The 15,176-nt window shown below is 41.4% G+C and overlaps 1 protein-coding gene across 6 annotated transcripts in view; it reads left to right on the top strand.

The window, feature by feature from the left end:
- The window catches only part of LOC138497452 (aquaporin-4-like), a 305,503-nt gene extending 290,616 nt beyond the window's left edge, over positions 1-14,887 (top strand). For all 6 annotated transcript variants that reach the window (XM_069620949.1, XM_069620953.1, XM_069620951.1 and 3 more), the window contains one exon: positions 11,255-14,887. In XM_069620949.1, coding sequence (XP_069477050.1) covers positions 11,255-11,518 — 264 coding nt within the window. In that variant the 3' untranslated portion in view covers positions 11,519-14,887. The remainder of the gene's footprint in view (positions 1-11,254) is intronic.
- The last annotated feature ends 289 nt before the right edge of the window (positions 14,888-15,176 follow it).

Here is a 15,176-nt window from a genome sequence, read left to right as displayed (position 1 = left end):
CGTCCGCAGACCGAACAGGGAGGGGAGTCCGCAGACCAAACCCAGATATCACTAATTTCTTTTGACCTACTTTTTGGTCGTTTTAAAAAAAACAACTGGGTGGATTTACACCAAATTTACAAAAGCACGCATTCGGGACCAAGCCGCCACTCCTGTAGCAAATTTGGTGAAAATCCATCCAGCGGTTTGGGCAGTAGACGTGAGCAAAATTATTTTTCCATTGTGTCTATGGAAAAAACCACACATTTTACCAACCCCCTATAACTCCCCCCCCCCCATAACGAAACCTGACCTAACTTCACAGAATCAATCTGACAGGCCATATACTTTTTCTGCAAAGTTTTGTGAGCATTCGTCTGGTGTGGCAAAGTTATAAGCTGCCCAAAAAGTCCTCTTCCTAAAGGTTCAGCAACTTCACAATAACTACAGGGCCACTTCCGCAGGCCCTGGAATTAAAGGGCGGCGTTCACCGCCTTTTACTTAAGGTGAGTCGGACTCACATAGGAACCCCTCCAAATTCCATTGTTAATAACTTTTGATTCGAGTAGCAGATTTGACTGAAATTTCGAAAGTGATTAAGGTCTCACGGGTACCCCCAGACTGCAAGGCTTCAGAAAGATTTGTTAAAAAATAAAAAAGTTAAAAAATGTTTTTATTCAAAAATGCGGCCTACTTCCCATTCATTTTACCATAGACAAAAAAGGTCAGTTTTTATCAAAGCGCACAGCCCAAACCACTGGATTGAACTTGGGCACGAAGCATTGACTTGCGATCCATTCATGATTTGGTATTATTCCACGCAGTAGATTTTAAAATATTTGACAGAGAAGATAGATTGTTATATCTCTGGGTTTTACCCTAAATCAGGTGTTTTTAGAAAATTAAACAGACGCCATCTTGTTTTTTTCTCGATGCGAGAGATAACCGTGGCTATATTTGAGGATATAGGGAAAACAACACAGGAAAAAAGCTGTTTGCAGTTCCAGAAATATGCAAATGCCATCAGACTAGAGGTGGGGTTTGGCTAGAGGGCACCAAGTCAGATTTGGGAGTTGGAGAGGGTCTATGGACTGAGTTTGCAACACAAAACTTTCTGTAGCCTCGGCTAGTTGAGATCCCAAAGCAAACTGCGTGTGTTGTGGGGGGAAGGGAGAGGGAAAGGGTGGGAGAGTTGAGGAGGGCATCTCAGGAGTGGTGGGAGCTGGCACAAATGAGAGGGGTTCTTGGTCAAGACCGGAAAGCATTTTTTTCTTTTTTGTCGTTCTTGTGATTATAGTCAAGGCTATTTTACAGTTGTAGTGACATTGGGGTGAAAAATCACTGGCCTTGGCCAGTGACACAATTGCCATGCAGATTTTACATCAGTGCAGTAACCTGGACAGACATTGCGTAGGTGCCAACCTCTTCAGGCCATTTTGCCTGATAAATATGCCAAAGTTAGAAACGGGCCAGCCCTTTCCTTGCTTTGAAGGAAAACAGGGTCAGTCCTGGTTACTGCATGGATGGGCGACCGACTGGGCATCCACATTATTATTTTTTTTAAACAGAGAACCTGTTAGTCCTTGAAAGATTAGCACTCAGAGACCGTTTTTTGCCTTTTGCTGAATTGCACTCTGGTATTTGTAGTCTCTCAGTCAATAAGCAAAAAATAAAAAAATAGATGTTTCTACAGCAACATTGGGATTCCCATCCTGGCAGTAACTGGGATGAACCCTGTTTAGATTCAAAGCGAGGAATGGGTCAGCCCCCTCAGGCCATGTTACCTAATAAATGAGCCCACCTTACAGGACCACTTAGAGAAACATGGCCTTCTTCCTCGTTTTGAAAGTAAGCAGGGTCGGTCCTGGTTACTGCATTGATGGGAGACAGTCCACAGTCACGAATGGCATGTGTTTTCTTAGATTAAATATCTCATAACACACACCAAAAGCAACCCCATGCATGTGTATGCTACCTTTTTAGAAATAGTAGCAAGGAACTTGGGGTTGGTCACCCTGAGTTACCTGGGGGCAACCAGACGTGGACTCCCTGCTCACTGTGCTCAGAGAGGCAAAGCTTCACTTCACTGATGAGGCCCAACAAGGCTGAAACACGTGTATGGGGTTGCTTTTGGTATTCTTGTTCAGAGAGGAATAGCCATAGCATTTCGGTGCTGGACTGCCCATGTGGGCGGGACAAAGACTGATATGCAAATGGATATTTCCCATCTGTGAAAGGTACAGTGAGCAAAAAGCGTGTGCTGCAAACTCTCATCTCAGAACAGGTTATCATGCCATGTTCTTTCTGGAGAGGAGCGCCTGCTACCTTTTTTGAAACCTTTTATACTGTCCAGCATATTTCTTGGAAGATTTCCTCTCTCAGGTTATTTTTCTGCTGTTCATTACTTTCTTTAAAAGTCCAATGCTATTTTGTCTTGCACACTTTCTTCTAAGGAGAAGGTCAATTGAACTACATTTGTATATTTTACTTTATAATATATGATCACTTACTGTGCGCATATTCATGGGTGCCAGCTTTTGATTTTGGTTATGGGGCAAAAGTACCTGTGCATATGGTATTCCTGCAGCTGATCCTTTATTACCCCTTTCCGTGCTGCTTAAATGCAGTTAGTTGGGGTTGTGTGATGTATCACAACAGTCACCAAGAGACCAGCCAAAAAACAAAGGGCTTGTAGCACGCTGCTTAACCATAGTGTGTGATCCTCGCAAAATAATTTAATCTCACTGCACATTGCCTAAAACATTGTGAGTTCTCAAAGCCAGCAATCTTTTATACATGATTAAAAAAATTGATATTTGTACAGCAACAGTGGCATCAGGGGTGAAAAATCACTGGTGACCTGGGTCTTCCATCCATGCAGTAACCAGGACCGGCCCTGCTTAGCATAAAAGTGAGGCAAATGCTGGCCCTCTCAGGCCAGGGTGTCTAATAAGTGAGGCACCGTTACAAGATGTCTTAGAGCAACATGCCGTGAGGGGGCCGGACCCTTCCTCACTTTGAAGCTAAGCAGGGTTGGTCATGGTTACTGCATGGATGGGACATATTCCACAGTCTGGTGCTGTGTGTTTTCTTTATTTTAAAAATCTCATAACACACTGTGCTGCTGTCAGTCCTTGAAGGTTTTGCACTCAGAGACCATTTGCTTGCCTTTTGCTGAATTGCATTCTGGTATTTGTAGTCTGGGGGGGCATAATGGCACAATTTACACTTTTTCTCCTAACAAAGTTCAATGAGGATTTATATATTTGAGTAACACTATGGAATGTGTACTTTTCAAGTTATCTTTTTAAAGCAGAGTATTGTTGAGAGCCAAACATGAGGGAGAGGAGGAGAAATGATGAGAGGGCAGGTACGTCATGAGTATTTGCCCACGATGTGGCAAGAGTTTTTAATCTTGGACGCTGCTGCAGTTATTCTCTCCTGATTGTGTCTGCATTTCATGGCACAAGTAAAGGACACATATGGGTGTACAGTGTTACTTTCTTTCAGAGGGTAGATGCATCACATGGGTTTTATTTTGGAAGTTGGCAAGCTTGCTCAAGTATTTGGCTACCAGGATTTTACTCAGGTTGTCATGTTCCCAGTGCAGACGCTTTCCCACAAGTCCACAAGCACTTGTTTCATGTTGGGATTTTGTTTACCGGGGAATATTTCACAACAGATTGATGGGTTTAAAAGTTGAGCACTTTTTATACTTTGCCAGCATACTTATTGGATCATTTCCTCTCTCAGGTTATTTTCTGTGTTCATTACATTTTTAAAAAGTCCATTACTATTTTGTCTTGAGCACTTTCTTTTAAGGGGAAGGTCCAACTACATTTGTATATTTCACTTTAAGATATATGTTCAATTACTGTGCGTATATTCATGGGTGCCAGCTTTTGATTTTAGCTATGGGTGACGAAAGTACCTGTGCATATGTTATTCTTGCAGCCAGTCATTTTTTCCCATTTCCGTGCTGCTTAAATGTGCTTAGTTGGGTTTGTGCAATGTATCAGAACAGTCAACAAGAGTCTGGCCATAAAACAAGGGACTTGGAGCACATTGCTTAAACAAAGTGTGTGGTCCATGGCCAGTGTATGCAGGGCCAGGCATTTCAGACTCTGCATTTTACGTAAAGTCCTTCCCTACATCCCCGCCGAGTGTCAGGCTCCTGTTGTGGCAGCTTTGGTCCTAAGTTCCGACGACTATTGTAGCCTCCTCTACTTGGCACAACCACGTTACTTGATTAACAGGCTTCAACTACTGCAGAATACGGCCGCTCGTTCCATATTTCACCCTACCTTTGGATCCCATATGTCCCCCCTGCTGAAGAAACTTCACTGGCTCCCCGTTGCTAGCCGCATTCTCTTTAAATCTATGTGTCTAGTCCATCGTGCCTTTTATGGATTTGGAGCTGAGTCTCTCTGGGCCAAATTTGTTCCCTATGCTCCGACCCGGTTGTTGAGATCTCAATCTGCGTTTCTTGCAACAGACCCTCGCTATCGTCTGTCGCGTAAGGGAGGGCGAGCCTTTTCTGTGGTAGCTGCAAGATCCTGGAATGACCTTCCTCTTGCTTTTCGTGCTACTGTGGATCATCTCACTTTCTGTAGACTTTTGAAAACCACCCTCTTCTATTTGCTTTCTCTGTCTCTGTTTTGTTTACTGTTCTCTTCCACCCGTCAGCGCCAAGATGACCTTGGGCGCACGTGCGCTCTACTAAGTCTCTATGACATAACATAACATGGCAAATTATTTAATCTAACTGCGCATTGGCTAAAAACATTTTATGTTCTTAAAGCCTGCAATCTTTTATACATACGAATACCACTGTCAAAACAGGACAAAATCAGTTTCTGATTGATGAACGTCTTTGAGTGATGGGTTGCTAATGTTTTAAAATATAGAGTGGCCATGCCCACCAGCTACGGCCGAAGTCTATGGCTAGTAGTCTGGGAGAGTTTTAAAATGAAAAAGTGGGCACGACCAAAGACCACGCCCACTGACCATGGCCAAAGACAATGCCAGTGGTCTGGAAGCATTCTAAATATCTATTGAATAACAAAGTGCTTGAAATTCAAGAAAAAAACTTTAGTTGCAATGACGTTAAAGTGAGCAATACATTGTAACAAAACCTTTGTAAATCAAGGAAATAACTTTATTTTCAGGGACGTTAAGGTGAGAACTTAAGGCAACACAACCCCTGAAATTCAGCTAAAGCCACCTTAACTGTGCCCCCCCGTGTTGCACAGCCTATGACCACAATGATGACAGCACAGATCACATCACTGATGACATCACTAAATAACATTACAACAGTAACCAGCATTAAGGATAGCTTTCAGCCATGGTCAGTGTGCATGGCCAGCAATTGTTAGTGTCCTCTCTTTGCTGAGGAGTTGTGATTCATGCCGGTTGGTCCATTTGCTGTGCTCGGAGTGTGTGCCACCAGATATGTAGAGCTTTGCTGACAGGTACACTGGTGCGCTACCCAAGACTACTACTTGTTAGATGATACATGAAGGTCTTGAACAGTATCCTGTCTTGGAGTGGAAGCCAATGTAGTTTTCAATAGGATGGGGTTAATTCAGTCAAATATCTGTGCTCCTATAAGATGTGCTGCAGTGTGGTGGACTGATTTTACCAGTGACAAGTGAGCAGATGGGAGCCCTATCAGGAGACTATTTCCCCCATCGATGTGTGAGAACGCAAGGGCCGTCACTATGGTCTGGAAGTCCTCCAGGGGGGTGAAGGGTGTGATTTTTCAAAGGTTAGAGATTCTGAGCCAGGCTATTTGGGCCTTCCTGGCTATGTGTTTCTGAAAGGACAGATTGCTGTCAATGGTGAAGCTTAAACATTTTTGTTGAAACTGAGAGTTGTGGATCAAATCCTTCTAGGCGCATATCATTGAGCCATTGTTGGACAAGTTATTTATCGGTCAGACCGATGAGGACGAATTCAATCTTGGATGTGTTTAGTTTGAGGTAGGCATTCGACATCCAGGACTGGATGATGACTAGATAATCGCAGAGATGAATGATGTCCTGCACGCTATTTACTCTCATTTACAACTGAGTATCACCTGCGTATTGGTGGATGGCTATATTGGGATCTTTAAGGAGAGTGCGCATAGGCTCCATGTAATGGTCAAAAATGATTGGAAAGGATGCCTGTGGGGTCTGGTACATAATAAGTAAATATATAAATAAAAAATAAATTGTTGAGAGGATGGAGCCTTGGAAGACTCTGCAGGAGACCTGGAGTCGGTTAGAACGCAGTGGGTTCATCTGCACAGTCTGGTGTCTGCCTGAGAGGTCAGAGGTAAACCAATTCTGGACAGTGCCAGAGAATCCCATCATGTCAGCAAGGAGGGAGAGACGGATGCAGTGGTCAAGGGTGTTGAATGAAGCCAAGAGGTCAAGGAGGAAGAGGAGGCATGATTCAGCCGTATTCATGATTTGGAGTGCATCATCCACCACCTGCATGGTGCCTGTCTTGATGCTACACTTTGGACAGAACCCTGACTGATAGTCATTTAGGAGGTTGAGTTGTTTGATTCTGGCGAGTGGTTGTGTAGCAACTAGTTTTTTCATGATTTGGTCATTAAACGTGGGGTTGATAATGGGCCTGTAGTTGGCCTGGTTGTCTGGATCTAGGGTTGGTTCTTTCAAAAGAGTTTGTATGAGACCAATCTTGAGGGTGTCTGGGAATGATCCTTCTGCGATACTGGGGAGCGCATTGATTGCTGGGTCCATCCATTTCTTAATGTTGGTAATGATTTAAGAAGTAGGTTTCAGGGAGGCAATCATTTTTACGCGATCTGGGAAAAAGAGACAAAATAATTCAGTCCAGAGGGGCAGTGTGTGTGCCAGGGTGCAGGATACTTGATGGTCTCTTGGACTCTTTTTGATTTTTTCAATAACAAAACAAATCGAATTGTTGATTCTGTCACATCTTTCCAGTGTTGATGGTACCTCTGCATTGGGTGAGAGTTTGGTACACTGCTTTACTACTTCAAAGAGGGCTTTGCTCCTGTTCGAGGCTGATGCAATGGTGGTGGAGTAGTATGATGCTTTGGCCTCCGTAATCAGAATCAGACAATTTTCGTGCAGATATTTGAGGTTGGTGAGGTCTCCCGAGTTATGGTTTATGCGCCACAATTTCTCGAGGGCACAGGGGTGAACCATGGTGCGGATGGTTTGGTCTTAGTCTGGCTGGATTTGTGGGGGGAATGAGTGTTCACCAGTTTCAAAGCAGAGTTGCTGAATAATTCCCGGAGGGCCGAAGCATTCCCTATTGTGGGAAAGTCTGTAAGGTTTGCTTCTAGGTCATTGACTGGAAAGTTTGGAATGAGTTGAGTGAGGAGGCGTTTAGCCTAATCATTGTGAGCCGTAGTTGAGAGGGTGATTGATAATGGGATGCCATTGTGGTAACACCAGTCAAGTGGGATAGGGTCTGCACAGGTGAGGCAGGGGAATGATATTGATGAGGTTTGCTAGGGTAGCTTGCCAGGGCTGTCCATTGCACTTGGCCACTCAAACCCGAGTGAGAGTGGGGGGGTGCTGTGGAGGTTGGAGACACATGGTGATGTATTTTGGTGAGCAGCAGTAGTCGTGATTAGTTTGTAGGTGAAATGCAGGATAGCTGGTCAGGCCCTTGGCCCTATCCTATCTTTATTCATACCCTGTTTTTGGGGCATCAATTCAACAGCTCTGTCCACTTTGCTATATCAAACAGTATTTCACTCTGGTTTGAATTTTGGATGTGGACCAGTTGCTGTTGGGAAAGAGCAGATGAACTCAGCCAATCTGACTATAAACAGTGGTGTACAATTTAAGAAAACAGTGTGTTTACTTGCTGGCCTCTGTTGTGCAACAGTGCATTTATAAAAGGTAATTGAGCTTTCCTTCTGTAAGGTGTAAAATAGTACTTTGCACAATTAATCATTTATTTTATTATAACTATTGTTATGATTATTAATATAAGCGGCAATAATAAATATTATTATTATTATTATTATTATTTTTTTTCGTTTACATTGCAGGTATTATGGGACATTTTAGTTCACAATATCAAAAAAGCGTTGAAGGAGAGGTTTGAACACAGCTCCCAAAGCTGTGCCCTTTTTCAACTTGAGTGTTTAAACCTATACGCTACTAACACTGTGGCTATCAAGCCTGTACAAGTTTACATACAGTTAATCACAGCACAGTACCTCACTAGACACCAGGATCCTGCACTCTTGATGTTTGTTGTGGGGCAGAAAGCAAAAGAGCAACCTCTAGGTATGCTGCTACCAAGGGTGTAATGAAGATTTAGCCAATGCAAAGTGTTTATTTTTGGCGATCACCCTCCCAATGTGTCAATAGTATTTGCAGAGATTCAGATCAGAGGGATTTGTTTGGGTGAAAGTAAAACCTAAATGCTGATGGCTTTGGTAACTGGTAAGATAAGCAGCGATAATCCTTCCATGGGTTACCTTGCCAAAGTTAGGGCCCACAACTTCACCCACAACGTTTGTTTTGCAGATTCTCCTTGCTTCCCTGTGTTGATTTAAAATGCCTCAGCTAATAAAACTGCAGGGGTAGAGTTATTGCCACCTCAACAAACTGATACTGTAATTATTCAATGCAAGCCTTGCACAATCAAAGCCACATGACGAATGGTCAGTTTTGCTCCTACCTTTTAGCACTTCCCTTTACTTTACTTGGCATTTGTAACGTGCAACCAGGGACTCAGATGCTTAAAGGCACACATCAAATTGACAAACAAACAAATAGGACAACGACGGATTCTAGAAATAAGACCACCACAGGCCAGAGAATTAAGATAAGATAATTAGAGAAGCTAGCAGAATAACAATGTTTTTAGTTTTTTCTTGAATATTTCAGTAGACTTTATTTCCCTTAGGTCAAGCGGCAGAGCATTCCATGCCCTAGGGGTAGCTTTAATAAAGGCCCCTTTAAAAGCTTTACTGGTGTTGCATATAGGAGTCCTCAGGTGATGCGTGTTATTAGATCTGAGGGGTCTGACATATTTCTCCACAAGGAGATCCTGCAAATAGGCTGGAATGGGTCCAGCGCAACATTTATGAGTGACTCAGATCAGACGGTATTGTAATCTTGCCTCCACCAAAAGCCAATGTAAACTCTGTGTAGCCTCCGAGACATGATCTCTCCATTTAAGGCATTTGACCACCCTAACAGCACTGTTCCGGATGATCTAAAGGTGGTTACACTCGGATTTCGGGATACCAATCAGGAGACTGCTACAATAGTCAATCATCTTGGAATTATTCTGAGATATGAGAGGCTGAAGTAGACCAGCAGTTTTATATTATAGGTCGAAGAGGATACCAGGCTGCTGACCTGTGCCTTCATGTTAAGATTCTGGTCCAGTACTATGCCAAAGGTTTTAACTTTCTTTTTCACATCAATCTTGCATTCTGCGATCGAAAAGAATTCATAGATTGGTCCTAATTTTGTTATCTTATGTGTGTGCCAACCACCATAAATTCAGATTTTTCTTTATTTAAAGCCAGGCCATTCTGTAGCATCCAAGATTGTATAAGGTCATAAGCCTTATTAAGATTAAGTTCATCATCTCTAAATCATCCTGTTAGCAGGATGCCACATTGAGTGTCATCCGCATTATTCGCATATGTTATGCCATTCCATTCCAGTAGATCAAAAAAGAGCATGCAAAGATATTATACAGACAAGGGGACACACAGGCGCCCTGGTGAATGCCGTAGGTTAGATTGACAGGGAATGGCTCGGCCTCACCACTGAAAACTCTACACTGTCACTCAAAAAGGAGAAGATCCATTGGGCAGCATTTTCTGAAAGGTTTGCCACTTCCTTCAACCTATTGATCAAAATGGAATGCTCAACTAGGTCAAACGCTGCAGATAAATCCAGCAACATGAGAAGCGAGACTTGACCTTTGTCCATGGAATCGAGTAACTTAGATTTCAATTCCAGGAGTGCTGTTCCTGCTAATCAAGCACTGATTTGATATGGTTGTTTTATTTCGTATTCATCTGCTATGTTCAGAAACAATAGCACACATTTTAATCAGTCAGTGTATAGTCCAGTTCCACGAAGCTGCAGACATCCTGGCGACTGTGTGGAAACTTTTGAATAGCCACCTAGAGCATTGACTGTTTTCTGCAGCGATGGTATGGTATGATTAATCTCTGGTTTTTTAGGTCAATCGTGCATGATCTAGGATGAAACTGGATGATGCTAATCTCACCACAAAGGCACTACAGCAGTCAGTTATTTAGTTGTTCTGCCTAAATAAATCATATGATAGAAGTTCAAATGGATATACAGTTTGGTCCCTGCTTGATTTGCTCCACAAACAGTTGCACAGATTTCAGTCAAATTGTGTGTTTTAATTGTAGGCCATTGCAGAGCACGTATAAAGTAATTAAGAATGAAGAAATCAAGTGTCCCTTAGTTTAACATGGACAATGGTACAATGTACAACTGGCATATATACCAAAATGCTTCATTCCATTTGTGGGAGATACTTGAATGGTCTCCTGGTTTTTACTATTCTTTCTGGGATGTCTAGGCCTGGATTTCTCCATCATAAATCAAGAAACACAAATCCCAGAAGTCAAAAGAAAAAAACTGGAATTTCCTTGCCTCTCCCAAATGTAATGGGGGAATGCAGACACCTATTAACTGATGATAATAGGTAATTTTAGCCCATGTTATGCCTTCATAGTAGTGCACAATAAAAAAGACATTGAGTGAAAGGTTCAAACCCATCACCTAGGGCTGCTCCATTTTTTCAAGTTGATTGTTCAAACCTCAACCCTGCCAATGCTGTGAACATGAAACATGTATATGCCTATGTACATTTACATTCCACTAGAGCACATCAGTGTGTGATCCACACTATCTTGTCGATGGCATTGAATCCAAACTGTTGGTTACGGTTTAACCTTGTGCCCGGGCAGGGTGTTTTTGTGTTTAGTGCCACATCATATAGATCTATGTATCTTTGTATATCTCAGAGATGAGAAAAAACAAAATAAGTGTGTTGAAGTCTGCTCGCTGAGAACAAAGGTCTCGGGTTGCAGCAAAGTGTTTATTAAGTGCCGGCTGAGATTACACATATCAGTAACAAATTCTATGTTCCAAGAAATCTCTGTAAGTGTGCTTTCTTAATTTAATGTGGTCACATTTGAGTATTTGGTGACCAGATATGATATGATGAAAAGTGTAACATTTTTCATCTGTTTTATCTTGCCTCCCTGCAGATATATTGGATCGGACCAATCATTGGAGCAGTCATTGCTGGAGGTCTTTATGAATATGTCTACTGCCCCGACACCGTACTCAAACAGCGCTTCAAGGGAGTATTCAATAAATCCACACAGCCAACAAAGGGAAAATATGAAGAGGTGGATGAGAACCGGGGGCAGGTGGAGACCGACGGATTGATCCTGAAACCTGGAATAATACATATTATTGAAAAACCGAAAGGGAAAGATCCAACTAGTGAGGTCTTGTCTTCCGTATGACTAGCAAAAGGCACTGAAAAGAAAGAAGGGTCAAACAATGTGTCTGTAGATTTGAATTCTGTTAAAGAGACAGACCTTTTATGAAGTCCAGCTTCTGGAAAAAGCAAAGCTCCTAATATAGAGAGAGGGAGGTGACAGTAGGAGTTTAATTGAGTCTTCTTGCAATTTCAGTCAGAATTATGTTACAATATTGAGGCAAATGGATTGCCTCCACATTATATGGTTCTGTTGTATATTTTTCTAATACGTTCTTCACTAATGTGGTAAAGAAAACGTTCATTTTTTAGAACAATGAATAAATAATGACTCTTAAATATGCATATTTTTACTTGAGATGGAAATAGAGATTTTGCATGTAGTATTCTAAAACTCTCTCCCCTCCATGTGACTCTTTACCGAGAGATTAAAAGCATAATGAAGGCTGGGGCAGAAAGTGTGGGTATACAGCTATTGAATACAAATTCACTCACTTTTATGAATTGGATAGTACAAGGAAAATGCAGAACAACTATTAAATCTAAAAGCAGTGTGGCGTTATCTGCAATGACAGACAGATATTCAGAAATCACAAATGTATTTTACCATGTTTAAAGAGCATCATTGTCATGCGTTTATATAACCAGAGGCAGCTAATGCAACACAACCGCAAAGATATTGGGACTAAAATATTAGGAACTTCATTCACTGGAATTTAATGTACGAGCAATGCCTTTCCACCACACATCTACACATGGCTCAACCCCACTATCTGGAACCCTCTGTTTGGGGTTTTAACCCAAACATCAGAGCACAAGCACGAGCTCTTCAAACTCAAATGGGCAGGAAAGAGCATGGGGTTCTCATCATCAAAGAATTCAAGAACGTCCTGGAATTAGTATTCATCTAAATGCATTTACTTTACTACTAGTGGTAATCCAATGTTCTAGCATTGTAAGGACAGGGAAGCGCTGGGTTGGATGTGGTGCTGTCAACTTGACGCATCCTCACGTGAAATTGTGCATTCTTAGAAGCACCATCCTTTGAATCAAGTATTTAAAATATGAGCCTGATTACATATTCTGGAATCCTCCATCCACATGTTTCCCTGAACAACATCATGCTCCCCTCTTGTGAAATTCCCTAATCACAACTAACTGACTTCAAACCTGACTAACACAGCACACAAGAGGGTACATATCGTCAAGACTGACAGAAAGCACTACATGCAAACACCACAAATAAAGGTCCTGCATTAAACCTTATTGACCACAGGGGTAGTCATTAACATTTGAGATAGTTCCTCTCCTCTACCTATTGCCCTGAGCTTTGCCTGGGGCAGTTACATGTGGCAATCATAGGCTGCCAGGGTAATAAGAAACACTGTTCCAGTCTGGTATGAAATCATTAATCCTCTCTTTTCACTGCAAATTCTTGAAATGTGTAACGTGTGTATACTTCTCCAACCTTTAATCACTAAACTTTAAATAGAATGTATGGATGCAATAGTGTTGTATGCTTTTTGTTTTCTTTTTTTAGACTAAACAAAGCATTGGCCTGGATTGTTATTTGTAAAAAATGTCTACCTATTTGCTATAGATCTTCGTGCTATTCTGCTGCCTGCTCGTGTGTGTAAAATGTGGCGGGATCTTGATGTATAAATTACTGTAATATTTGCCTGTGATTTATTTACTGGCCAACCTGCTGCTGACTGCAGGTTGCAAAATGTAATCTGCGCCTGCTAGATTGTACTCTACCTTTGTAAACATCACAATGAATATTTCAGTTCACATTCTGTGTCACAAATGTAGCAACACGCCCCTTTCTTCTTGCTAAATGTCCTAATCATGCCCTCATTTGACCCTCATCTTCCTGTTGAAATCTGCATTCCCTTAAAAGACATATATTATTTTATTTTTACCTGCAAGCCCGTTCTTCAAAAGCCCAGGGTCCCCTGCAAATTCAGATCGTGTGATTTTGTTTCCCTTTGTTGTCAGAATCTACAAAGAAGATTTGGGCCGTCTCAAAGATTCACAAATGTCCACAAATTACCCGAATTCCAGAGAGAAGTTAGCAAATCTCCCACAAATTCTTTGAGATTTTGACAAAAAGATACTTGATGAAAGTTGTCACTCTGCCATAAAGTTTCAGAAAAAGAAGTTGAAAAACTACGAATTACCGTTGAAATGACAGTCTTGAAAAAAATATATATGAATTGTTGATTGAATACATCTTTTAAAAAGAGTGTAGATAACCCCAGTGTTCCCATATTTCAGCTGAATTTGGCTGTTGAATCCTACCCCGTCCATCTTCTTTTTTGGCACTGTACCGGCTCTAAAAAACTCTACTTGCCAAACACTGCAGTTTCTCTTTCCAGTTCTTACCTCCAACCTCCACTGCCCCCTCTTCCTTTAAGATGCATTTACATTTCGGAAAGAAATGCTCTTAAATCGATTACAATTAAATAAATAAGTTCTTCTACCATCAGCTCTCTACTGAACTACCTCTTCCACCAGTACGCGCCATTTTTTCAAAAACGAGGTTTCAGCAGCTGCACATCCACTCCGTGCAAAGCTGATTCCTTCCTCTCTTTGTAAAAATGTCTTCAATTAAACTTTCATCAGCTAGAAAATTGATGAGATTATTTTGGTCAGCATTTTTTAGTCAAGATTTATATTACAGAACAAAATGCAATCCCGAAAACAGACTGATAGGACTCTAAATGGAAATGCCATGAGCCCGCGGCAAGTGATGAAATGTGATATTCTTACATACAGTTAATTTGGAAATAGAGCAGTTGTCATCTGTTGTGATCTGTGTTGAAGAGGACCTGCTATCTCTTCTTGGGACATTGCTGAGGGGAAAGCGGGCGCATCGCGGCCTCTCAATAGATTATGATTGGAAAATTGAGAAAAAAGAGAATATCATTGGAACAGTTTTATGCATGAGCCAATGAGTTTTATGCATGAGCCAATGACACCATTGCAAGATAATTCCATCCATATAAGATTTTGAAATGAACAGCCCATGCTATAATTTGTCCTGTGTCCTGACACATCACTGTCAAACCAAAACAGGAAACAAAACAAAACAGGAAAGCTGAATAAATAAACGGGAGTTTTTTTTTCTGATGTCTTCTGAATTGATATATATATATATATATATATATATATATATATATATATATATATATATATATATATCCTGTTGCCTACTCAAGGTAGCCCTCCACCTGCCACTTGCATGAGTACCATTGTTTGGAAGTCAATAACTTTAAATAGGAAAGGAATGATGCTGATGTACATGTTTTGCTAATTCAAAATAATATGTGATTAACTTGTACTGTTGATGCTCATGTCCCTGTCTCATCGAATAAATATATTATTTCAGTTATTTTTGGACGTTGTGTGTGTTTCTTCCTCATGTGTTGACTTTACACTGCAAATCACACTTTACACGTTTTCCAAAAGTATTACACTTTACAATGAGGTGCTTCTGGTGCTTAGGTGCTTAGTAGTTTGCTTATCGAGTTTAATTGACTGCCTCTCTGAAACTGGATTAGAACCATCTCCGGTTTCGGAAGCACCTCAAGACCTTCCTCTCTGCTTCCGCCTTCTCTCTTTCTCTCCCCTGTTGATCTCTTGTCTGATTCTGCACTGGTCACCTTGCTAACCTCTGAATT

This window comes from Ambystoma mexicanum, chromosome 5q (genome assembly GCF_040938575.1).
Source record: "Ambystoma mexicanum isolate Mex_15411 chromosome 5q, UKY_AmexF1_1, whole genome shotgun sequence".
NCBI classification, from domain to species: domain Eukaryota; kingdom Metazoa; phylum Chordata; class Amphibia; order Caudata; family Ambystomatidae; genus Ambystoma; species Ambystoma mexicanum.
The sequence above is the reverse complement of the archived record's forward strand: the minus strand, read 5'-3'. Positions and strand labels throughout refer to the sequence as shown.